Source organism: Ochotona princeps, chromosome 11 (genome assembly GCF_030435755.1).
Source record: "Ochotona princeps isolate mOchPri1 chromosome 11, mOchPri1.hap1, whole genome shotgun sequence".
NCBI lineage: Eukaryota > Metazoa > Chordata > Mammalia > Lagomorpha > Ochotonidae > Ochotona > Ochotona princeps.
In genome coordinates this window covers 4486058-4512357 of record NC_080842.1, presented here as the reverse complement: position 1 = coordinate 4512357, position 26300 = coordinate 4486058, and the positions used below count along the sequence as shown (strand labels likewise).

The 26300-nt window shown below is 51.4% G+C and overlaps 1 protein-coding gene across 1 annotated transcript; it reads right to left on the bottom strand.

Moving 5' to 3' along the window:
- Window positions 1–352: 352 nt before the first annotated feature.
- Window positions 353–14805, bottom strand: PLPBP (pyridoxal phosphate binding protein). Its single transcript, XM_058669777.1, has 8 exons — window positions 14668–14805; window positions 12802–12909; window positions 12686–12721; window positions 11855–11930; window positions 3350–3484; window positions 2124–2266; window positions 1700–1798; window positions 353–1063 (listed from the first exon to the last, which is right to left on the bottom strand). Exons 1-8 carry the CDS (start codon window positions 14764–14766, stop codon window positions 962–964), a joined length of 798 nt encoding a protein of 265 aa, XP_058525760.1. The 5' UTR covers window positions 14767–14805; the 3' UTR covers window positions 353–961.
- Window positions 14806–26300: the final 11495 nt, after the last annotated feature.

The following is a 26300-nucleotide window of genomic DNA, read 5'->3' as shown; positions in this document are numbered from 1 at the left end:
CTCCTGTGACAGTCACTCACTACACCAGAATGTAAAAAATACATCTTTTAATGGCTTTGTCATGGGGCACAGATGGTAGAATTCAAGTTCACATTTTTTATTGAGTGCGCTGTTACATGGTAGCTTTGATGGAAGCAACACAGGGCGCTAGCGAGGTTGGAGTCTGTACAAAATTACATTCAGCAGCAGTAGCAGCGAGCTCTGGAAGCTGCCTCACAGCATCAGCCTGGACTAGGGAGGCAGGCGGCCATCGGAGACAGGGCAGAAGCAGTCGCAGGGCAGTCTGCCCCGGGGGAGTTAGGGGATTTGTGCTTTCTGATTTTCTTCTGTCTTGCTGCACTTGGTAGCGCACGGTTGGGGTGGGGAGGTGGGTAGGCCGGTGGGGTGGGGGGGAGTGCAGGAGCCCCATGGAGGAGATGGCTTTGAGTGGCCCTCGCCCCTCAGGTCCATGCTGGTTGACTGCCCAGCTACTGCTGAAGGGGGCCCGCCCTGCAGCGCTGCCTCCTTGGGCAGCTGCGCTCACACACACTCAGATCCGCTCAGTTGGGGATCCCTGGGTGAGTCAGGGTCATGTCCAGGGCCTGGCCAGCCATCCCGACCCTCAGCAGCCACCCCCTGAGGGCCTGGCTGGGCTGCCGAGGGGCGGAGACCTGCTGGCCAGGGGCAGGAAGCTCCAGAGCAGTGGAACAGTGGGTGTAGTTGGTGGGCGATCTCCTGCATGGTGACGGCAAGATGGAAGAGGCGCCACTGCCTCCCACGTCCCCGGGGGTCAGAGGCCTTGGTGACCGCCAGGGAGCCCGGAGAAGGCATGCATGGCTTGGCCGGTGCTCCTGTGTGCGGAACCTGGCTCCACCCAGGGAGCTGCCTGCGGCAGCGCCCCCAACCCTAACCCTAGCCGGTGGGAGACTCCCGCGGGGACAAGGGGCTGCTGCAGAGTCGGGTTTCCCGGGTCCGTGCAGCCTCAGTGCTCCTGGGCCGGCTCGCCCAGTGCAGGCTTCTTGGAGTAGTCGCGCTCTCCGAAGATGGTGCTGCCCACGCGGACATTGGTGGAGCCCACCTCGATCTGCAGGGAAGGAGCAAGGCCCCAGGTTTCCATCCAGCGACCACGGCCAGTGCTGACTCTGTGTCCCCCGCCCGGTGCTGGCTCCCAGAGCGAAAAGGTGGGGGCACTCCCTGGGGCCACCCCACCTCCCAGTCGCTGGGGGAACCACTGAGGCCTTCTTGGGTTTTCATCATGACTGGCATTCAGCTGGGCGGGGTCTTGGCCGTCGGATGCCCGCAGCCACACGCTGAGCTGGTGGCTGCAGGTGGCCCATACACCTTGCCAGTGTCCCTCTGCCCCCACCGACAGGCAAATGACAAACCCGCTCATGTGCTACCTGGGAACAGGAGGAACTTCCGGTTTATTTCTAATAGCAAAATATGTTTAGGTTGCTTCCACATACCCCAGTTCTGTAGGTATGCGTGGTTGGTTTCTTAACTTTCCAGAAATGCTGAGTTTATATTTTGATTTCTGGACTTTCACTGAGTTATTCACTTGGGGAATCCCAACCAGGTGCTGGGTTGTAATTTCTGCAAATCTCACCTCCACAAAGGAGGTCCAGGTGAGGGGTAGGGGGGTGGGGAAACGGGCAGAGTGCTCCGGGAATGGCCCTATGTGGCTTGGCTTTGCTGGACGCAGGGAGGGCCGGCCACTCACCGCGTGCTGGTAGTCCATGGACATGCCCATGCTGAGCTCCACTTGGGCGGTGGGCACGTGCAGTTTCTCACACAGCTCCTTCCGCAGAGACAGCAGCACCTGGCAGACAGAGACGAGTGCCACGCCCTGGGTCATGCCCGTGGTCTCTGCGGCTGCCTGCAGGGCGCTGGGTCTCAAACCCGCTGTAGGGAGGGGGGGTCTGTCCTTTCTCCAGACCCATCCACGCGTCCTGCTGCCTGGAGCTTAAGGACGCCAGCATGCTCTCCCGCTGTCCACTGCAGGGTGGGGCTGCGGGGTTTGAGGAAGCCACTCATCCCGCTTCCTGAACCCGACCCGCAGGTAGTGCCCGGGCCGCCTTGAGCAGCACCTGCTGAGCCCGCTGCCGCACAGCCCCCTAGCACCCGTCCCCCACGGGCCCCTGCACCTGGAAATCCGGGTTGGGTCCCTGACTGGGATCGTGTCCGGGGCTTCCGATGGTCATCAACCCCACGAACTCCAGGCTGGGGCATTCGGCCCTGATGTATTCCACCACAGCCACGGTCTCGGAAGGCTGGAGTCCGTGTTTACCTTCACGGAAACAAAGAGGATGTGTGTGGAGCAATGTCTAAAAAAAATGTTTATTTATTTTTTAAGAATTTATTTCAAAGAGACAGTGAGATCTCTCGCCCACTGGTTTGCCTCCCAGAGTCCCTGCGCCGGCCAGTACGGGGCCAGGCTGAAGCTGGGGGCTTACAACATCACCCGGGTCACCCAGGGAGACCAGGGACTCAAGCACTGGTTCTGCTGCCAGGCAGGGTGCTCCTCAGTGGCAAACCAGATGGGCAGCAAGCGGTGACTAAAGCCCAGGCCCTCCAACAGGGAGCGCAGGTATACCCAATGTGGGCCCCATAAAACTACTGCAACCAGATTATACTGTATCTTCTAGAAAATAAGGACAAACGAAGGGCCCAGCGCGACAGTGTAGTGGTTCAAGTCCTCGCCTTACATGTGTCAGGATCCCATATGGACACCGGTTCTAATCCCAGCTACCCTGCTTCCCATCCAGCTCCCTGCTTGAGGCCTGGGAAAGCAGTCAAGGATGGCCCAAAGCCTTGGGACCCTGCACCCACATGGGAGACATGGAAGAGGCTCCTGGCTCCTGGCTTTGAATTGGCTCAGCTCCAGCCGTTGCGGCCACTTGGGGAGTGAGTCATTGGACAGAAGATCTTCTTTTCTGTCGCTTCTCTCTGTATTTCTGACTTTCCAATAAAATAAACCTTAAAAAAAAAATCCCTATAGCCGCTGTAAGTGTGTGACATGCAGCCAGCGCTCCACATCTGGTGGGTCAAGCAGCCAGGCATCAGAAACGCCTGGAGAGATCAGAAATGGCCTCCGCCCTGGACACGCGCGGGCTGGTTTTTGGTTTATTTTTTGGTTTTTGAAGGGGTTTTGTTTGGCTGGTTGGCTTTTTTTTTTTTTTTTTTTGCGCTTGTCATTCTTTTTCTGTCAACCCATCTTAAGAGTCGCCCGCAGACGGGACTGCGTGTCATCCAGTAGCCACGGCACCGCAGCTCCGAGGCCTGGGGCCTCTTTCCACCCCAAGCGCAGCAGGAGCTCGGCTCGCGGCTGTCCTGAGGGTGGCCACGTGCAGCCCGGGGCCTGCCCACTCACTCTCCTCGCCGCTGGTGTTGATCTGTACCATGACCTTTAGCCTTTCCGGACAGCCTTTCTTCTGCCAGGAAGTGTTCACCTTGTCCGCCAGCTTCATGGAATCCACCGTCTCCAGCATAGCAAGGTGGGGCACGGCTGCAATGGAGAGAGGGGGGAAGCTGGAACTCACTGTTCGCCGGCTGCAGGGTGGTGGGGGGTAACCGCCCAGGTCAGTGGCTACAGCAGTAACATGCCACACGGCCCTGGGCGGGGGCTGGGAAAGCAGAGGCCTGTAGACCTCAATCCCATTGAGAAAGTTTTTAGTAGGTGCAAATTCCCAGGTTAGACCTGACCTATCTGATGGGCTGAGGCGGGTAAGAAAGTGACGTAGCATGGTCACACAGACAGGTGTGTATGTGTGCTAACAGCGGTCTCGACAGCTCAGGGTGATGGTGGGAAGCGTAACTGGGCACCCGCATTGTAACACAGTGCATTAGGCTGCCTGGAGCATGGGTTTGAATCCCGGCTGCTCTGCTTTCCACACAGCTCCCTGCTAATGCACCCAGGAAAAGCAGCAGCCGATGGTCCAAGTGCTTGGGCCCTTCCCACCCATGTGGGAGACCTGGATGGAGCTGCAGGCCACCAAAGTGACTATTTGGGGAGTAATACAGCGGACAGAGGATGTGTGTGTGTGACTTAGCCTTAAGAATTGGGAAAGGGGGCTCTGCAGCGTGGCCTAGTGGCTAAGGTCCTCGCCTTGATCCCATGTGGCCGCTGGTTCTAATCCCGGCAGCTCCACTTCCTCTCTGTCTCTCCTTCTCTCAGTATGTCTGACTTTGTAATAAAAATGGAATAAATCTTTATCAAAAAGACAAAAAAAAAAAAAAAAAGAATTGGGAAAGGGCCCGGCGGCGTGGCCTAGCGGCTAAAGTCCTCGCCTTGAAAGCCCCGGGATCCCATATGGGCGCCGGTTCTAATCCCGGCAGCTCCACTTCCCATCCAGCTCCCTGCTTGTGGCCTGGGAAAGCAGTCGAGGACGGCCCAAAGCCTTGGGACCCTGCACCCGTGTGGGAGACCCGGAAGAGGTTCGAGGTTCCCGGCTTTGGATCGGCACGCATCGGCCCGTTGTGGCTCACTTGGGGAGTGAATCATCGGACGGAAGATCTTCCTCTCTGTCTCTCCTCCTCTCTGTATATCTGGATGTAATAAAATGAATGAATCTTTAAAAAAAAAAAAAAAGAATTGGGAAACAACATCCAGGAGGGGCACAGAACTCCCAACAGTGTTGACCAAAAGTGATCTTCACCATGACACATGATAATCAAGCTGTCTTCAATCGAACATAAGGAAAAAATCCTTACATGTGCATGTGAAAAAAATCAATTGACATATAAAGGAATGCCAACTAAACACAGGAGACCTCTCACAGGAAATTCTACAAGCCAGAAAAGAATAGAGCGACATTCCAGATTCTAAAAGCAAAAACCTGTCAATCCAGGATAGTGTACCCAGCAAAAGTTTTCCTTTGTCTTTGAAAATGAAATAAAATTCTTCCACAGTAAAGAAAAGTTAAAATAATTCGCCTCTTCCAAACCTGCCCTACAAATGATACTTAAAGATGTTCCTTTGACAAAGAGGAATAGCACCCAACAAAACTAAAGGCAAATATGAAGAACATTCCAGTAAAATGACAACAGAAGACTAAATCAGTTAGCAACCCATTGCTATAGTAACAGGACCAAATTACCACCCATTCATATTAATCCTGAATGTAAATGAACTAAACTCATCAATTAGACGTCACAGATTAGTAGACTGGATTAAAAAAACAAAACCCATCTACCTGTAGCCTACAGGGGACATATCACCAACAGAGATCAGCAGAATCTAGATCTCAGAGATTTTTTTAATTTAGTTTCATCTCTTTAAAACACTTTCTCATTAAATTCTTCACTGACTCACAGATCACACAGTAGCATCATTTGCTTCCAGAAGGTTCTTGATTTTCTTTATCATTTCTTCAGGGACACATTAGTCATTCAGTAGCATGTTATCTAACTTCAGGGTGTTTTAAATTTCTATTTTTCTTCCTGTTGCTGATTTTGTTTTGTGGCTTTTCATTTGATAGGATGTATAGTAACTGTATATTGGAGACTATCATATCCAGATGTGAGGATACAATGCAGTATGCATCTCTACTTCCAGACAAAGATGGACTCCTGGTGAAACTGCTTACTATGTCTTTTTTTTTTTTTTTGGTTATTTTCTTTTTTTAAATTAATATATATATATTTTTTATTAATTACATTGCATTATGTGACACAGTTTCATAGGCTCCGGGGATCACCCAACCCCTCCCTGTACCCTCCCCCCATGGTGGATTCCTCCACCCTGTTGCTGTATTACATTTCAAGAATCTTCAGTCAAGATTCTTTCATTGCAAGAGTATACCAAGCATAGAGTGCAGCATCTTATTGTCCAGGTAAATTCAACAGTTTCTTGGGCAGCCCATGTCTGGTCTGAAGGCAAAGCTGGCAGAATATCATCCCGATCAATTTAAAGCCACAACATAACATCAACAACAATCTACAACACTATGGAATTAATTTACATGGTATTGAGTAACCAATATGTTTAAACAAATGCAAGTTCTTAATGTTTACTACATCTTTTTTTTTTTTTTTTAAGATTTTTATTCATTTTTTCATTACAGCCAGATATACACAGAGGAGGAGAGACAGAGAGGAAGATCTTCCGTCCGATGAATCACTCCCCAAGTGAGCCGCAACGGGCCGATGCGCGCCGATCCAAAGCTGGGAACCAGGAACCTCCTCTGGGTCTCCCACACGGGTGCAGGAATGCATTGGGCCGTCCTCAACTGCCTTCCCAGGCCACAAGCAGGGAGCTGGATGGGAAGTGGAGCTGCCGGGATTAGAACCGGCGCCCATATGGGATCCCGGGGCTTTCAAGGCGAGGACTTTAGCCGCTAGGCCACGCTGCCGGGCCAATGTTTACTACATCTTGACAATAGGATGCTGGACTCTCTGCCATTGTCCATGCCCACAATGATGGATATATGACTGTTTATGAAGAATCATACTATAGTAATAATATAGGGGAACTTAGTGTGTGGGGGGAGGGAACTTAAGGAGGGGGTAAGGGAAATCACAGGGCTTATGGAACTGTATCATAAAATGGTAATAATGGACCCGGTGCAGTGGCCTAGTGGCTAAAGTCCTCTCCTTGAATGCACCCGCGATCCCATATGGGCACCGGTTCTAATCCCAGAGGCCCCACGTCCCATCCAGCTCCCTGCTTGTGGCCTGAGAAAGCAGTCCAGGACAGCCCAAATCCTTGGGACTCTGCATCCATGTGGAAGACCCAGAAGAGCTCCTGGCTCCTGACTTTGGATTGGCTCAGCTCCAGCCGTTGCAGCTACTTGGGGAGTGAAATATCGGATGGAAGATCTTCCTCTGTGTCTCTCGTCTCTGTTTATCTGACTTTCCAATAAAAATTAAGAAATCTTTAAAAAAAATGATAAATGATTAAGGAGTCAGTGTTATGGCATAGTAGGTTAAACTTCTGCTTGTGGTGTGAGCCTCCCATATGGGTGCCAGTTCAAGTCCTTGCTGCCCCACTTCCAATCCAGTTCTCTGCTAATGTGTTCAGGAAAGCAGTGGAGGATGGCCCAAGTCCTTGGGCCCCTGTATCCACTTGGGAGACCCAAAAGAAGCTCCTTGCTCCAGACTGGCTCAGTCCTGGCCATTTGGGGGGTGAACCAGGGGATGGAGGATTTGTATTCTTCTCTATCCGTTGTAACTCTCCCAAACACACAGAAATAAATCTTTAAAAAACAATTTTATGCTACACTAGTTATAATGCTCTTACATTGTGAGGAAAGGAATCTAATTGGATTCTTTTCTCAAATCAATGCCCTGATGAGTAAGAGGCTCCTCAGCTGGTTCCCTCCTGGACTCCTGCTCCCACAGCAGGCATAACCTCCTCCGATCCGGAGCAACCAATGGCTGACAAAGCCACACAATAAGGAGACAGGATTTCCTGTCTCCCTGACACCCCAGAGTTGCTAGAAAGTGGCGTGGGGGCAAGAGTGGGGCTGGGCTCTGAGTTGAGGACGGGGAGCTGGGAGTTTGAAGAGACTCAGGCAGAGAAAGAGAAGGGGGGGGCGAGCGGGGAGGGGAGCTGCACTCAGGCAGCTGTGAGGGGCACGAGGCCCCCCGAGGGGCTACCCTCCACTACGTGCTGCGCCGGCCACGCCACCTCTTCTCAACAGGATCGAGGTGCCCCACTGCATTCCACAGCAAGTTCAAGGATAGCACAGGGATATGAAAACAGCCGGCCCTCAACGAGATAAAACTCACCAAGGCTGGCTGACCGGCTGAAATGCAACCGGCGTGCAATACACTGGAGCTGTGCGGCTCCATGAAGAGCAGCTCAGAACAGACAAAAGACCAGGATTAGTAGATAATGACATGACAGCACTCACAGGGATACTCCGTACGTGGGAAAAAAAAAAAAAAATTGAACCATGGAAGATACAAGCAAAAACAACAAAAAAATTAGGAAAGCTACAATGCATGAGACAAAAAGCACATGGTTGGAGATTAATGACAAGTTAGATCTGGCCAAAGGATTAATTGCCTGGAAGAAATGATTCACAACGAAACACAGAGGAGGAAGACATTCTAGAAATCAAAGTTCCACTGAACCATGTTAGTACCGCAGGCTGCCAAACAGGTCACTTTGGGACCCTAAGGAGAAGAGTGAGGGATATGAAGAAAGAAGGGTCCCATGAGGCCCAGTGCAGTAGCCTAGTGGTTAAAGTCCTCGCCCTGCATACACCAGAATCCCATATGGACACTGGTTTGTGTCCCTGTGGCCCCACTTCTCATCCAGCTCCCTGCTGGTGGCCTGGGAAAGCAGTCGAGGACGGCCCAAAGCCTTGGGACCCTGCACCTGTGTGGGAGACTGGAAGAGGCTCCTGGCTCCTGGCTTAGCATCAGTTCAGTTCTGGCCGTTGCGGTCACTTGGAGAGTAAATCAGTGGATGGAGGATCTTCCTCTCTGTCTCTCCTCTCTGTATACCTGACTTCCCAACAAAACAACAAAAAAAGAGAGGTACCATATTTCTAAACCTGGTGAGAGCTGCAGACCCACAGACACGAGGAGTGCCGAGGCCACCGTGTGTGAAGACTTACGAACTGCTTGAGTTGGTAATGAGACATCTCAGCGTCAGCAGGGGCAAGGCGTGTCACACGGGGGACGCAACGGGACACAAGCATTTTTTCCACATGAAGTAAACCGCTTGGGAAGGTGGTGGGGCCACCGCTTTAGAAGTCCTTACAGGAGAAACACAGTCACACTTCAGTCACTCACACAGGCAGGTGGGGCAGGCACTGGGCGACGTGGGTGATGCCTGCCCAGGACAGGCGCTCTCGCCTCTGCCCTTCTGTGCCTCTCAGGAAATATTAATAATAATAAGCAAAAGACAATGAATGAAAAGGAAGAAATAATTGTAAATCGTATCTGATGAACGTTTTTCTAAGTTTGTTTTTGTTTTAAAGATTTATATTTTTCATTGGAGAGGCAAATTTACAAAGAGGACAGACAGAAAGATCTTCCATCTGCTGATTCACTCCCCAAACAACCACAAAAGCAAGAGCTGAGACGAACCGAAGCCAGGAGCCAGGAACTTCCTCCAGGTCTCCCATGCGGGGGCAGGGTCCCAAGCTTTGGGCCGTCCCCGACTACTTTTCCAGGCCACAAGCAGGGAGCTGGATGGGAAGTGGGGCAGCTGGGACATGAACCTAGCCCCCATCTGGGAAGCCAGCACCTATCATGCTATTTCATTGATTATTTTGGGGTTTAAACATAACCCACGTTTGAGTGGTGTTACATATAGTTTCACATCGTTGTAGAAATGTACAACAGTGTATTTCTGTCTCCTGTTTCTGGTATCACATTCTATTTTTACATGCCATACTGTTATTATTTTTCTTTATATGACAACATGAATTAGAAAAAGGGGAGAAGACAGAAATGCTTGAAGGAGCAGAAAGGCAGACATCATGACAGGTTGCGCGGATCCGACCGGGATAACACAGAGATCTGCTTAGTTGAAATGGACAACATTTTAGGCACTCACGCTTATCCTTGGGATGGGCATGGTGGCACAGCAGTATGGTGCAGCCTCAAACAGCTGGGTCCTGTGTCAGGCGGCTTGGTTCCAGGCGCTGCTAACATGCCTTGGAAACAGCAGGACCTGGGTTTCTGCCATGCTGCTAGGAGACCAGATGGAGTTCCTGGCCCAGCCTGGATGCTGTGGGCACTTTGGGAGTATGCTCATGGTTGGAAGCCATCTGCCCGCCTCCCCGCACCCCAACTTTCACCCTGTCACTGCCATTCAATAAACCTTAAAAAAAAAAAAGGATTCAGGCCTGGCGGCATGGCCTAGCAGCTAAAGTCTTCACCATGCATGTGCCAGGATCCCATAAGGGCGCTGGTTCTAATCCTGGTGGCTCCACTGCCATCCAGCTCCCTGCCTGTGGCCTGGAAAAGCTCAGAGGATGGCCCAAAGCCTTGGGAGCCTACACTCATATGGGAGATCCTGGCTCCTGGCTTTGGATTGACTCAGCTTCAGCCATTGTGGCTGCTTGTGGAGTGAATCATCAGATGGAAAATCTTCCCCTCTGTCTCTCCTCCTCTCTATATATGTGACTTTGCAATAAAAATAAATAAATCTTAAAAAAAAAAAAGATTTGGGCCTGGCGGCATGGCCTAGCGGCTAAAGTCCTCGCCTTGAAAGCCCCGGGATCCCATATGGGCGCCGGTTCTAATCCCGGCAGCTCCACTTCCCATCCAGCTCCCTGCTTGTGGCCTGGGAAAGCAGTCGAGGACAGCCCAATGCATTGGGACCCTGCACCTGCATGGGAGACCCGGAGGAGGTTCCTGGTTCCCAGCTTTGGATCGGCACGCATCGGCCCGTTGCGGCTCACTTGGGGAGTGAATCATCGGACGGAAGATCTTCCTCTCTGTCTCTCCTCCTCTCTGTATATCTGGCTGTAATAAAATGAATAAATCTAAAAAAAAAAAAGAAAAAAAAAGATTTGATAAAGTATAATTATGTGAATGGTCCTAGGTCCACAAATGAAATTTAAGCTCTAGTTCAAAACTTCCCCACAGAGAACACGCTGCGTCACTGGTGGACTCTTCCATAGGAGACACACACTGTCAACGCCCCACAAACTCCCAAATACCTAAAGCACAGATGCTTTCTGACTTCTAACAGTTCAGAATCACCTGATGTCAAGTCCAGACCAAGGCTTAAAGCGGCGGCAGGGTGGGGCTGGGGCATTTAGCCCAATGGCTAAGATGCTGCCTGGGACCCCTACATCCCCATTTCCAGGCTTCCCTTTCCTCCGGAGAGCTGGCTCCCCGTTTCAGCTTCTTGCCAGTGGGGTGTTCTGGGAGGCAGCAGGTGGTGCCCTGCCACCCAGGTGGGAGAGCCGGAGAGAGGTCCTGGCTCCTGGCTTTGACAGGGACCAGCTCTGGCTGTTGTGGCCACTTGAGAGAATGGATGGAAGATCTCTGTCTTTCCCTCCCTAATTCTGCCTTTCAAATAAATAAGTAAATATTTTAAAAAAAATTTAAACAGAAGAAAGTCTACGTGTGTACTCATTATACTTGTGTTGAATCTTGTGCTGGAAGTTCAAGAAAAATAAGAGGTATACTGGTTAGAAAGGAAGAAATATGAGGCCAGTGTTGTGGCTGCGCATGCTAATCCTCCACCTGCGGTACTCATACGGGCGCTGGTTCTAATCCCGGCAGCTCCACTTCCCATCCAGCTCCCTGCTTGAGGCCTGGGAAAGCAGTCAAGGACAGCACAAAGCTTTGGGACCCTGCACCCATGTGGGAGACCTGGAAGAGGCTCCTGGCTCCTGGCTTTGGATTGGCTCAGCTCCAGCTGTTGCGGCCAATTGGGGAGTGAAATATCGGATGGAAGATCTTCCTCTCTGTCTCTCCTTCTCTTTGTATATCCGACTTTCCAACATAAATGAATAATAAATCAATCTTTAGAAAAAAAGAACTGGGCCTCTACCTGTGCTGCTGATATCCCATATGGGCACTGGTTTGTGTCCCAGCTGCTCCATTTCTGATCTAGCTCCCTGCTGGTGGCCTGGGAAAGCAGCAGAGGATGGCTCCAGTTCTTGGGCTCCTGGACCTATGTGGGAGGCTCTGGGTTGGCCCAGCTCCAACCATGGTGGCTATTTGGGGAGTGAACCAGTGGATGGAAGATTTCTTTGTAACTCAGCCTCTCAAAGAAAAAGAAAGTAAAAATAAATCTTTAAAAAAAAAAAAAAAAAAAGAGCACTAAGCCGTTCCTAAAAGAAGTTGCACAGCTCAACCAGGGAGCTGGGTGCACTCTGCAAGCCAGCCTCTCCCCTAAGAAGGCAGCATACGCCGTGGCACAGTGGGGCGGCTTTCCTGTGTGTTCACACAGTGCACTCACCCATCAGCTTGTTGACATTCTGCTTCTGCAGGTGGCCAATGAAGTGCCATCTGATGTCAGGACAGGAGGACAGGATCTGCAGAGAAGAAAGTGGAAGTGTCTGGGATCCCTGGGAGGTGTCGCTGGCTCCCACACCCAGCACCCTCCCCTGTGAACCGGCCCGTTCACGTATCTATATCAGCAAGGAAGATTTACAGAAACAAAGATCTCCTGCCTGCTGGTTCACTGCCCAAATGGCCACAATGACTGGAGCTGAGCCTTTCTGAAGCCAGGAGCCAGGAGCTTCTTCCAGATCTCCCATGCAGGTTGCAGAGTCTCAAGGCTTTGGGCCATCTTCCACTGCTTTCCCAGGCCACAGAGAGGTGGATGGGAAGTGGGTCCACCGAGACACGAACTGGTACCCTTAGCTGCTAGGCTACCATGCCGGGTCCGCTAGGCTATATTCTTGATGTGCAACAAAGCGCTATTCCCAGCTCCAGCCAGCCCCTTGTCCGCAGAAAAACCCAAGGCCTCTGTCCTATTTCCTTTCCTGGTTCCTAGCTCTCTCTGCCTCTTTCAGACCGCACCCAAGCTGGAGGAACTGAGGCAGGCTTTCAGGGTGGCAGCCAAATTCCTCGCGTCTCTGACTCCTGACAGACGCGAGCGAGTAACCCTGAGACTGGAGACAGAAAGAAGCCTCGGGGAGAGCTGTTTGGAGTTCGGGGTGAAGGGAGCCCTTTGCGTTGCTGGCCCAATCTCTTACTCGAAAACTCCATCACCCACACGGGTCTACAGTTTTCAACCAAAGAGCCAGGAGTTAGCTGCAACGAAGGGAGTCACATGTTTACTTACTTTAGGATTCGATGCTTTCTCTAGCAGCTCCTGAACCTAAACAGGAGAGACAGAAGCAGAGTTAGGAGCCTGGTGACCGGGACCTTTGGACACATGCTCAGTAAAAGGGCTCTTACGTAGTTCTCCCCGAAAGTGCGCTGGCCGTGGCTGTAGGCTTCCAGCACCATGTCTGCGGGCTTGGTTTTGCTGACGGCCACCAGGCGGGGCTGGATGGCTGGGAGATCCTGTCAAGAGGCAAAACCACAGGAGTGAGCAGGTGGGAACCACAGCCCAGTGACGCCCCGTGGGAACCGGGGAGCTCTATTTCTCCTGTATTGCATGGAGAGCAGTGTCCAATAATCGCGATCAAATGTCTTCTAGGGGCCAGCAGTGTGGCATGGCGTATAAAGACACCACCCGTGCTACTGGCACCTCATGTGGGTGCCAGTTCGTGTCCTGGCTGCTCCACTTCTGATCCAGCTCCCTGCACAGGGCCGTGGAAAAGCAAAGGGAGGTGGCCTGAGTGATTTGGCCCCTGCCTCTCATATGGGAGACCCAGATGAAGCTCCTGGCTCCTGGCTTCAGCCTGGCTTGGCCTGGGCTGTTGCTTCCATCTGGGGAGTGACCCAGTGGATGGAGAGAAGACTCTGCCTCTCCTGTTCTCTCTGTAACTTGTTCACATATTTCAAATATACACACAAATACATGTATATGTGTATATATGTTTATTTTTAAAAGATTCCAAAGAGAGAGGGAAGGATAGAGACAGCAAGATTTTCCATCTGCTGGTTCACTCCCCAAATGACCACAATGGCAGGAGCTGAGCTGGTCTGAAGCCAGGAGCCAGGAGCTTCTTTTAGGTTACCAATGTGCTTGCAGAGTCCTAAGCACTTGGGCCACTTTCTGCTGCTTTCCCGATAGCATTAGGAGGGAGCTAGATTGGAAGCAGAGCATCTGGGACTTGAACTCATACCTTACGGGATGCTGGCAGGCACCACAGGCTGAGGATTCGCTTGCTAGACCAATCAAAGTAAATAAATCTTATAAATTCTTCTCTCTGCAAGATGCCTCAGTCTAGCACAAGGCTGAAACACCTTTTTTATTTTGTCCTTCAAGTGCTGTCATAGAGTAAAGCCCCATCTTCATGTCCTCTGGGTGAAACACCCCTGCAAACGGGCTGGGGCCGGAGCAGCCCGCTGCGACTGCTGGACTGCTCGCTCTCCAACACACAGCAAGGTGGAGGACTGAGACTTGCCCCAGAAGCAGAGACAGCCACTTCTGAGTCGTTCTGGCCGCAACTGTCCTCTCCCCATTTATTTCCTGTGAAAGTGGCCTGCACAGGGCAGCTACCTAACTGGTTGCTCAAGCTATGATGAAAAAATGGGAGATCGTGGTGTTGGCCCCATCCCATTGCCCATGGGGTAAAGGGCAGGCTGATGGCTTCCTCCTGCAGCCCAGCACTCGGGGAGGCAGCTGACAGAGTCCTCTCACAGCTCTGCCCGTCGTCCGGAAGGAGCAAACTGAGGGCCAGCATAGCGGTCAGGCCACTCGGGCAAGGTCGCAGCCAGGTCCTCTGAGTTGTGGTACCTCCGGACGACCCTGTGGAGGCCCTCATTGCCCTCGAGACTGAGTGCAGGGGAAGGCCAGAGAGGAGCCGAGTTCACACACACACATACACACACACCCCGCCAAGTGCAGCTCCAGGGGCCTCCAGGTGGGATCAGCAGTGGCTGAGCCCCTCGCAGCAGGCGGACCGGCACTGGCAGGTGGTCCCTTCTCGCTCGCGGCCACGACGCCGGACACCAGGCACCTTCCGGAGGCAGCGGGTCCCTCCTGCTCGGCCTGAGCCAACAAGCTGCCATTGCAACCAGTCGGCGAGGACCGCCCCGCCCCTCCTGGGAGACCCTTGCACGTCACCATGACGACCGATGCCCACGCAGGGATCTCCCTGACCCCGGTCCCCGAAGGTCGCCCACTCTCCCCTCGCGACGCTCTCTCCTCACCGGCGGCCGCCGCGCCACCGCCTGCTGCACGCGCTCGTTCACCGTCCGCAGAGCGAGCCCGAGTCCCACTTCGGCCGACATGCTGCCAGTTCTCCACATCCCCCGGGACAGACCTTGGACCTCCGGGGCCGAGACCACCTTCCGGTCCCGCCCGCTCACGCCCGTGTGGCCCAATCAGTGTGCGCACGCAGGCGTTTCATCCAATCGAAACTCGGGCAACCAGAGGGGCGGGCCGGCGGAGGCGGGCACAGCGGACGGCCTGCCCCTCGGTGGCCGCCATCTTGGGGAGGTCGTGCGGTGCACCGCGCGGCCAAGGGTCTCGGTGTGTGGCTTTCTGACAGGTCCGCAATCTGCTCCCCAGAGACTTTTCGGAAGGCAAAGGCGTAGCTTGGTCTGGAGGTCGTGTTTCGTTACCGAGGCTTGTTTCCCTGGCTTTCGAGAGCAGTGCGCTTGACATTTCTGGGGTCACACATTGGGATGGAAAGTGCAGGAGGGGCATGGCGTTTCGTTCTTGTGAGGAGCCCTAACCCTAACCCTCAGCCTGGTTATGTTTCATTGTGTCCAATGTGATCTATGAGCAGTAACTCATGATGTATTTAATCCAGTATGTCTAAGCAGATTTCAGACAGGCATCAGCGAAGAAATTCAATGAGATGCTTTAATTCTCCTTAAAATCCGGCACAGCTCACGTTGGGCTGTCTGTATTTGCCAGTGGTCAGAGGTCAGCTGTGGCTGCGTGACTGCTCTCCCAGGCGCATTAGCAGGGAGCCGTATGTCAGGCTGTGGGCTTAACCCACGGGGGTGCGAAACTGCGCCCCCAATATCTGACTGCCGTGCCGAATGCCTGGCCTTCAGTCCAAATTCTGTGTGTCCAGCACCACGTTGGTTGAAACTTGGTGAGAAGTCACACATAGAATATGAAGATCAGCACCACGTGAAAATGAAGTCTTGGTGAGGCACGAGGTGCTGTGGGCAAGTGGGAAGATGTGCCTTGGTAGGGAAAACACTTGCCCGCAGTTACTGTTCCATATTCTGAAGAGAGTCACTTGGTGAACGGGGTGGAATTATGTTGGAGAAAGGGCTAAGGCATTTCCTCAAGGCTGTCTTGCGGTCATTGGGCTTCCCTGCTGGAAAAGGGAGCAAGATTCTTCCTCTTGCTTCCCACCCATCCCCAGGCCATATGAACAGAGATAGAATTTCTTTCTTTTTTTTTTTTTTTAAAGATTTATTTATTTTTATTGGAAAGTCAGATATACAGAGAGGAGGAGAGACAGAGAGGAAGATCTTCCATCCGATGGTTCACTCCCCAAGCAGCTGAAATGGCCGGTGCTGAGCCAATCCAAAGCCAGGAGCCAGGAGCTCTTCTGGGTCTCCCACGTGGGTGCAGGGTCCCAAGGCCTTGGGCCGTCCTCACTGCTTTCCCAGGCCACAAGCAGGGAGCTGGATGGGAAGCAGGGCCGCCAGGTTATGAACCAGTGCCCATATGGGATCTTGGCGCATGTAAGGTAAGGACTTTAGCCACTAGGCTACTGCAGTGGGCCCCAGAGATGGAATGCTGTCCTCTTGGAAAAACACTGGGGCAGAACCTGGGTCCTCGCAGAAAAGGCTGTTCTTTTTGGGGGGTGATGTGCAAATGGCCAGCAAGTATGTGGCACGATTCTCAACCTCACCAGCCCTCGGGGCGATGCACATAGCAAGCACAGAGCTACAAGGTGAGGGGGCCAGAACAGGCACCAGGGAGCATGTGGAGCAGGAGCCGTCCACCCTGCACAGGAATGAGTATAGTCACTAGTGGAAACAGCCTGGAGCCTCCTCACAGAACCCAAAATAGAACAGCACCTGCCTCAGCAACCCCCTGCTGGCTGCACAGCCAAAGGCGAGGAACTCAGCCAAGATAGAGTCAGTCCAAGTCCTACTGACAGATGAAGGAAGAAAATGCAGCTTCTCTCTTTTCTCTGTGTGACATTATTTAGCTGTGAAACAAAACAAAACAAAACAAAACAAAACAAAACAAAACAAAAGAACAAAATCTTGTCATTTGTGGCACAGGGATGGAGCTGGAGGACATGATGTTTAATGAAACATGCCAGAAAGAATTTGTGTGTTCTTGCTCACCTGTGGAGGTTAAAATACTGACTTAATACAGGCAGAGGCTGGGAAGGTAGGGAGGAGAGGAGATCATGGGAAGTTGGATAACAGATGCCAAAATAGACCAGCACAGTGCGGTGGCTGCAGTGTGAGATGTCTTGGTAACCATCCTCGACACAAAAGAAGGATAGTGTTTACAGAAATCAAAAGGCTAACAATTGGGCTGGGTCATTTCATATTGTACCCCCTGGACAGTTCAATTATCCCATTGTAACTCCACAGCATGAACAGTAATTATCTGCCAATTAAAATCCTCTTTCCTTTGATGTCTTTCCAAACAATGGCTTTCTGGGCATGCGTCTGGGTCTTTTTCAGTGGTACACCTGACTGGCTGGTCTCCATGCTAGCATGGCTGACGGTATTGGGAGTAATTATGCACAAATAAAACGTGTCTGGGCTCTTGAGGTTAAGAAAAAAAAAAAAAAAACAGGGCCGGGCGGCGGGGCCTAGCGGCTAAAGTCCTCGCCTTGAAAGCCCCGGGATCCCTTATGGGCGCCGGTTCTAATCTCGGCAGCTCCACTTCCCATCCAGCTCCCTGCTTGTGGCCTGGGAAAACAGTCGAGGACGGCCCAAAGCTTTGGGAGCCTGCACCCGCGTGGGAGACCCGGAAGAGGTTCGAGGTTCCCAGCTTCGGATCGGCGTAGCACTGGCCGTTGCAGCTCACTTGGGGAGTGAATCATCAGATGGAAGATCTTCCTCTCTGTCTCTCCTTCTCTCTGTATATCTGACTTTCTGATAAAAAAAAAAAAAAAAATCTTAAAAAAAAAAAGAATTGGAAAAAAAGAAAAAAAGAAAAAACAAACAGGGCCCAGCGCAATAGTGTAGTGGTTAAAGTCCTCGCTTTACATGGGCCGGGATTCCATATGGTCGCTGGTTCTAATCCCGGCGGCCCTGCTTCCCAGCCAGCTCTCTGTTTGTGGCCTGGGAAAGCGGTTGAGGACGGCCCGGGATCCTGCTCCTGTGTGGGAGACCCAGAAGAGCTCCTGGCTCCTGGCTTTGGACTGGCTCAGCTCCAGCCGTTGCGGCCACTTGGGGAGTGAACCATCGGATGGAAGATCTTCCTCTCTGTCTCTCCTCCTCTCTATATATCTGACTTTCCAATAAAAATAAATGAATCTTTAAAAAAAAAAAAGGAAACAAACACCAAAAAAAAAAAAAAAAGCCAAACCCCCCCAAAAAAACTGTGTACCTTCATGGTGTTTGGTGGGTGTGTGCAGTCTGGAGGGAGTTGACCAGCAGAAAGTGGCAGGAGCAAGAATGATGCAGTGGGGGTGTGTACAGGGTTAGAGGAGCATGAGCGACTATAGGGCATCAAATAGAAAACATCTAAAAAGGCTGTGAATGCCTGGGAACTAAGGAATGCTTAGGTCAGGTGACAGGTCATTGTGACAAGCAATTCTATCTTTTTTTTTTTTTTGAAGATTTATTTATTTTTATTGCAAAGTCAGATATACAGAGAGGAGGAGAGACAGAGAGGAAGATCTTCCATCCGATGATTCACTCCCCAAGTGACCACAACAGCTGGAGCTGAGCTGATCCAAAACCAGGAGCCAGGAACTTCCTCCAGGTCTCCCACGCAGGTGCAGGGTCCCAAGGTGTTGAGCTGTCCTCCACTGCCTCCCCAGGTCACAAGCAGGGAGCTGGATGGGAAGTGGGGCAGCCGGGATTAGAACCGGTAGCCATGGGCCCGGCGGCGTGGCCTAGCGGCTAAAGTCCTCGCCTTGAAGGCCCCGGGATCCCATATGGGCGCCGGTTCTAATCCCGGCAGCTCCACTTCCCATCCAGCTCCCTGCTTGTGGCCTGGGAAAGCAGTCGAGGACGGCCCAAGGCTTTGGGACCCTGCACCCGCGTGGGAGACCTGGAAGAGGTTCCAGGTTCCCGGCTTCGGATCAGCGCGTACCGGCCCGTTGCGGCTCACTTGGGGAGTGAAACATCGGATGGAAGATCTTCCTCTCTGTCTCTCCTCCTCTATGTATATCCGGCTTTCCAATAATAATAATAAACTCTTAAAAAAAAAAAAAAAGAAAAAAGAAAAAAAAAAAGAACCGGTAGCCATATGGGATCCTGGCACATTCAAGACGAAGACCTCAGCCGCTAGGCCACCGTGCTGGGCCCAAGCAATTCTGTCTGAATAGACCAGGCTCTTTTGAATTACAAGGCAAGGTGGTTGGCTCAACCCCCCTCTACTCCATGAATAAATTATCAATCATCTATCATCAATTTTATTATTTTTAAGATTTATTTATTTTTATTTGAAAGGTAGAGTTACAGAGAGAGAAGAAGGGAGAGATCTTCCAATATCCATCTGCTGGTTCACTCCCCAAATGGCTACCAAGGCCAGAACTGGGTTGGTTCAAAGGTGGGAGCCAGGAACTTCTTCTGGGTTGCCCACGTGAGTGCAGGGGCCCAAAGATTTGAGTTATCCTCTGTTGTCTTCCTACGCCATAAACAAGAAGTTGGATTGGAAGTAGGGCACTGGATCTTGAATAGCCAGCCTTCTGGGATGCCAGTGGAGGCTTAGCTTGACACACCACCATGCAGCCCCCGGACATATGTTTTCCTTTTCTTTTTTTTTTTAATTGTATACATTTTATTTTTGATAATTTTTACATATTTGATTAGGGTGTAAAGGGTCAAAAGCTAGAGGAAAGTGGGTAAGACCATTGTTTCCACATTCTCTTTTTTTTCCTTCCTGTATCTGGGGGCAGGTGAGAGACAAGGGGAGAAGCCACACCCAGCATCCCAACCATCTCAGCGTCCCCAGTGTGGGGCATGCTCCGAGGGTCCCACTCATGTGGTTTTGATAGTTCAACAGTTCTGTATTGCTGCCGATCTTGCCACTCCAATCACGATGAAATCTCTCCAGACTCCACTGGCTGACATAGTCCACCGTATAGTTTCTGTTTGCCCAGGTATTTGCTGCTAACTCTTTGCTGGGGTAGTTGATCGATTTGCTCTGTCCTCCCGTCCTCTGTTATGGTACCAGTGTCCTCTGCAGGCTCCAGTGTACTGCCACATCCTCCATGTGCATCTGGATATGCCGTCCACTGCTCCGTCTAAGCCACTGAGGAGGCCCAGCTCTGACACATGTACTCAATGGTCAGGCCATGGAACCTGCAGTGTTCTCCATGGTTGGGGTTCTGAGTCCAACGTTTCAGTTGGGGGAATTCCCAAAGAAACTTCATCTGTGCTCATTCCAGACCTGGTTCTTATGTGTGCATGCCAATACAGGGTCCAGTACAGTTTGTCGTCCAAATCAGCCTTCGCGCACACTGGTAGTTGCGATTGCTGGTTCAGTTGTCTCCAGTCCTGTATTCTGTGCAAACTATTGGGTGTTGCAGTCCAGCCCGATCTTACCCACCGCACACTCGGCCCTCCCACAAACCAATGGGAGTTGCAGTCTGGTTGGAATTACCTACAATAACCACCACCAGGCCCGTTCCCTGCCCTGGTTTCTGTGCTTGCCAGTATGTATAGCAGTCTGGTTCTGGGATTTTGCTTTTATACATGTCAATGGGCATTGACACTTAGTTCAATCCAATCAATCCCACTACCCAACCCACACATGCCGGCGGGTGCCACCCTTTGCCTAGACTTGCCTTTCTCAGTCCTGGTTCACATTCTCACCAGTGGGAGTGGCAACCCAAGAGGGAGGTGCCTACTGTTTCCCTAATGGGCCTACTCCTACTCCTGGATCTGGCACTCTCCAGGTGGTACTGTAGTTTAGTTCAACAGAGTTTTCCCCTTGGGCCAGCAGCTGCTAGCTGATGTTGTGGCAAAGCCCAACCAACCCTCACCCCTCTGGCTTGTGCATGTACCAGTAGGTACAGTCTGTCCAGCCTGGTTTGTCCTCGATCAGGCCAACAGGTGTTGTAGCCTTGTCTGACCTGGTCTGCCCCCAATCCCAGCTCTCATGTTCACCAGTGGGAATAGTGACCCGGCTTGGGAGTTCCCTGAAGCCCCCATACTGGGTTCACCCACTCTCCCCTGTGTCTCACGTGTGGTGGTTGGGGACTGCAGCCCAGTTTGGTATGGCCTGCTTCACCTTGGCATTTTCCAGTTGGTGCTGTGGCATGGCCTGGCCTGCCCCCCACCCCCAGTTCCAGCTCACGCTGGAGGGAACTACAGCCTAGCCAGCCCAACCAGCCCCCAGCCCTGGCCCGAATGTGAACTGGCTGGTATTGCGGCCCAGTCTGGAATGACCCCCACACCATTTTGGTTTGCCATCGGTGATATAAACTGACCCAATCTGGCTTGCTCCAGATCTGAGCCAGAGGTAAGCTCATGGGTGCTGTAACCTGGCCTGGTCTGGGCTGCTCTCTTTCTTGGTTCTTGTGCTTACCTGCAGGGATCAACAGAAGAGTTGCCAAGCTCTTCCATCAGAACCTTCCCCAATGCCAGATCTCATGCACACTGGTGAGTCCATGGGTCAGCGTTACTTAGGCCATCTGTCCTAGCAGGAACAGTGGCCATTCCTGACCAGCCCTCACCCATTCCGGCTCTCACTGTTGGGTGCTACAAAGCCAAGCCTAGTCCACACCCAGACACAGCTGATGCATGGCTCAGCAGGGGCAGAGACCTAGCCCAGCCCATCCTACACCCACCCTGGTTATCACGATCAACATTGGGTGCTGGTGTCTAGCCCAGTCTGGCAAGCCCCAGACCCAGTCCACACCTGTGCAGAAGGAGACGGCAGCCATGTCCAGACCAGACCACAGCCCACATTCTGGCCCCTGCGCTCACCAGTGAGATTCACAACCTAGCTGGGGCTTCCCCTTAGCCCCCCAACCAGGCCTGATCCTGGCCATAGATCTCACGTGTGCCACTGGTTGCTATGACTTAGCTTGGCATAGTCTCTCCCTTGTCTTGGCCTTTGCTTTTGGATGCTGCAGCCTGAACAGGCCCAGCTTGCCCCCAGTCCCAACTCTCGCTGGCAAGTGCTACAACCTGTTCCTGCTCAGTGTGCTCCCATCCCTGGCTCATGCAAACCAGTAGGTGTGGCAGCCTAGCCTGGCCTGACCTGCACTCCACCCTGGTTTCTGCACTTGCCAGTGGGCTATGGTTTGTTTGGCCCCGCCTAGTCAGCTTCCTTCCAAAACCAACTCACACGCTTGCCAACTGATGGAGCTATCCTGCCCAGCCTGCCCAACAACCAGGCCTGGACAACGTGCTCATCAGCAGGAGCTATGACCTACTAGGGGAGTTTCCCAGGTTCCTCTGCTTGGGTCACTCATGCATGCCGGTGGGTGCTTGGTCCTTGGTCAGGCATGGCCTGCCCCATCCGTCCCGGCCTTTATATGAGCTGGTGCGGCCAAACCTGCCCCACCCCCTGATTCAGGGTGCTCATGTGGGTGCTGTGGCCTGGACCTGCCCCACTTGTTCCCAGCCCCAGTACTGGTGAGCATCCGTGAATTTCATGGCTATGCCTAGCTCAGCCCGTCAACATCCCAACTCTCAAGCTCATCAGTGAAGCTGTAGTTCCATATGGTGGTTGGGCCCACATGTTCCCCCACAGAATTCAACCCCATACCTGGTTCTCTTGCGTGCTGGTTGGTGTCATGGCCCAGTCTAATGGTGACCCATCCCCTCATCAGACCCTCACTGTCAGGTACTGGAATCTAGCCCACATTTTCAGAGAGGTCCCAGCCATAGCTTGTGTGTGCACTGGCGTGTGGTGGTCAGCCATGTTCCATGCTAACACGCCCCACCCAGGACTCTCATGTGGGCTGGTGCATCAGTCTGACCCATAAAGATCTTCAGGTGTCTGCCCTCTGAGCCACCAGGTCTCAGTCCCCTCACTTACCTGCAAGTACAGAAGCCCTGTTGTTGGGTGTCCCTCAGGATTCATTCCGCACCTACACATACAGTGGCCTTACCCATGGATGTCCCTAGGCAGTAATTCCATATCCCCAAGACCCCAGAGGTCACCGCTGGGCAACCAGTGGGTGAAGCCTGGTGCTGGTTGTTGCTCTGGCTGCCTACAAGTCCAGGACCCTCCCCCTGCCTAGCAGCGGTGGATGGGGAGCTAGGATCCCCAGCAGGAAGCCTGGGCTGACACAGGTACCCCCAGCCACCTGTGCTGCTGGTCAGACTTAGCTGGAACAGTTTTTGTAAAGACTCATTTTTTTTTTTTAAATGTTAGAACAGAGAGAGGGAGAGACGAAGACAAAGCAATCTGCCATCTGGTGATTTACTCCCGAAAGAACAGGAACATCAAGGCCAAAGGCAGGTGTTCAGGAGGGGCACAGGGGTCTGCATATTTTCAGACACTCCTCGACTGCTTCTCAGGCACATTCTGCTTCTCAGAAACTGGATTAGAGTGAGGAGCAGCTGGGACTCAAAGGAGGTGCCCCGACACGGGATGCGGGCATCGCCAAGCAGGTGCTTAGCCTCTGCCTGGAAGGAACCAGGGAGAGCAGGATGAGAGAGAGGAAAAAGGGTGAGGGAGAGAAAGAGAGGGGGAGAGAGAGGAGAGGGAGAGACTCCTGTGTACTCACCTCACCTCTAACGTTTATGACCTTACAACAATGGAAATAGGGACAAAGAGTTCACCGTGACCTCAGTCCCATCAACATTCTAATTTCTGCACCTCTTGGCTGTACTTTAGAACAAATTGGGGGCTAGGCAGCGTGGCCTAGTGGCTAAGGTCCTCGCCTTGATCCCATATGGCTGCTGGTTCTAATCCCGGCAGCTCCACTTCCTCTCTGTCTCTCCTCCTCTCAGTATATCTGACTTTGTAATAAAAATAAAATAAATCTTTAAAAAAAAAAAAAAAAAAGAACAAATCCATTCCATTTGTCTCATTTGTCATTTTATTTTAGTGTCTGTTCTTCCTTTTCCTGGGACATTAGCCATCCAACTGAACCGTTCATTCTCTCCTACTACGTAATCTTGGAAAAATACAAACCTACTTCATCACTGGTAATGGGCTTTAAATTACTCCGGTAATTTGCAAGAATCAAAGGGGGAAAAGAGAAGGATGAGAAGCTAAATATCTGAAGGAACCAATTTTCTAGTCATTTAAAAACCTAGTGTACTTATTCACTAATAAATGCCACCAACTGTTTCAGAGCTTTACCTCTGTAATTGAAGGCCCTGGATGATGAGAAAACCAGAACATGGATTTCAGAATTATTTCCCTCCCGACCTACTGTGATTCTTTTGGGGTATTAAAAAACAAAACAAAACCGAACCAAACCAGATTACCATTGCTTGGTTACTTGGCTCTGAAGAGCATGTTCCAGCATCAATGAATGTAGCCCGGCAGTCCCTCCCCACATGTGCTGTCCCACTGGAGTCTGAAATGGCAACAGGGATCCTAGAACCCTAGGCTTGGGGAGGTCCCTCATGTGATCCTCATGCGGTACAAGAGCTGTGACACTGAGACCATCAGAGGAGGAGCTCTGACCCGTTCCAGCCTCTGGTCTTTGCATTTGCATTTGGTGACATCCACCTGTTGCTTCAAACTTTAGCCACACCATCCTAAGCAAATTAGGTACAATCTCTTCAAGCTCATTTCCTTTTCTCTGCTCCCCAAGCAACTACAGAATAGCTAACTGAGCACTATGCTTTAAAAAATTTTTTTTTTTAATTTTAAGATTTTGAAAGGGCCAGCAATTGAGAGAGGCAGACGCAGGGAGACAGAAACTGGATCTGCTGGTTTGCTTTTCCAGATGATCGCCTCAGCGAAGGCACTCCCACATGGGATGCCAGTGTCCCCAAGCCACAGGCTGGTCCCCATTTGACTCATTTTATAGAATCAGAAACAGAAGTGTACGCAGGTTAACAAAAACAAAAAGCTCTCCAAAGCCTACACACCCAGGAGGTGGCATAGCAGGGATATGAATCTGGGCAATCTAACGCCGAGAGTTACGTTCTTAACCTACACGTTCAGTTCTGAGTTCATGTTCCCTGTGAAGCAGGCTTTCCAGCACACAAGACTGGGAATACCATTGAAAAAAAGCCTAGGGCCCGGCAGTGTGGCCTAGCGGCTAAAGTCCTCACCTTGAACGCCCCGGGATCCCATATGGGCGCCGGTTCTAATCCCAGCAGCTCCACTTCGCATCCAGCTCCCTGCTTGTGGCCTGGGAAAGCAGTCGAGGATGGCCCAAAGCCTTGGGACCCTGCATCCATGTGGAAGACCTAGAAGAACTCCTGGCTCCTGGCTTTGGATCGGCGCGCATCAGCACCAGCTGTTGTGGCTACTTGGGGAGTGAATCATCGGACAGAAGATCTTCCTCTCTGTCACTCCTCCTCTCTGTATATCTGACTTTCCAATAAAAATAAATTAATCTTTAAAAACCCAAGAAGTCTGGGCTCGGCAGCGTGGCCTAGTGGCTAAGGTCCTCGCCTTGATCCCATATGTCTGCTGGTTCTAGTCCCAGCAGCTCCACTTCCTCTCTATCTTTCCTCCTCTCAGTATATCTGACTTTGTAATAAAAATAAAATAAATCTCAAAAAAAAAAAAAAAAAAACCTAAGAAGTCTGGGCTAGGGTTGTTAGCTTTAACAAATAAAAATACTGGATGGCCAGTGAAGTGTGGATTTTAGGTGGGCACGTTTCCCCCAATCACTGGGACAGTTATTCGTGCTTGATCTGACAGTCACAGTGGCTGGGCATCCTGTCCCGTACTTGACAATGCTCATTCTAGTCCAGAGAAAAGATGGCGATTTCCCCACCGAGCTGACATACAGTGAGTTTTGGGTCCTCTGAAACAGTCTGCCCTTTAGTTCAGTAATTCAGATTGGAGTTTTAGCCAGGTGGCCCAGTGTCGGCGCTTAGCCCCAAACAATGCCTTCCATAATTATTATCTAACACAATATAGTGTAGTAAGAGGTATTTGACTTTCAAGAAAGAAAGCAGCTCTGCCCATTTGAGCAGTATTGCAGTGGTATATGAATTCTTTCAATTCTTTGATAGTTCCTGCCAAGAAGTATACTATATTTGTAGATCAGTTTTTTTTTGACTATTTATGGTGAGGGTGGATATAAATTATATATGTATGTATATATTTAAATATTTACTTATTTACTTAAAAGGAAAAGTTACAGAGAGATGGAGGTCTGTAATCTGCTGGTTCACTCTCCAAACGGTTGCGATGGCAGTGCCAGGCTGGTCCAAAGCCAGGAGCCAGGAGCTTCTTCAGGTCTCCCACATGGGTGTAGGGGCCCAGGCACTTGGGCCGTCCTTGACTGCTTTCCCAGCTGCGCTAATTAACAGGGAGCTGGATTGGAAGTGGAGCAGCAGGTACACAGGCCAGTGCTCATATGGGATGCCAGCACCACAGGCATCAGCTCTACCAGTCAAACCACAGCACCGGCCCCTGTAAATACATATTTTTAGGAAAGTTCTGGTCTTTATATCACCTATCCTAAAGTAGCTACTGTTAAATTTCACTTCAATGAAAAGGAGATACAAAGACACAATTTATTTAGCAAGATGGAAAAGAAAGTTAAGACATAAATTCATACAAGATCTTTAGTGTT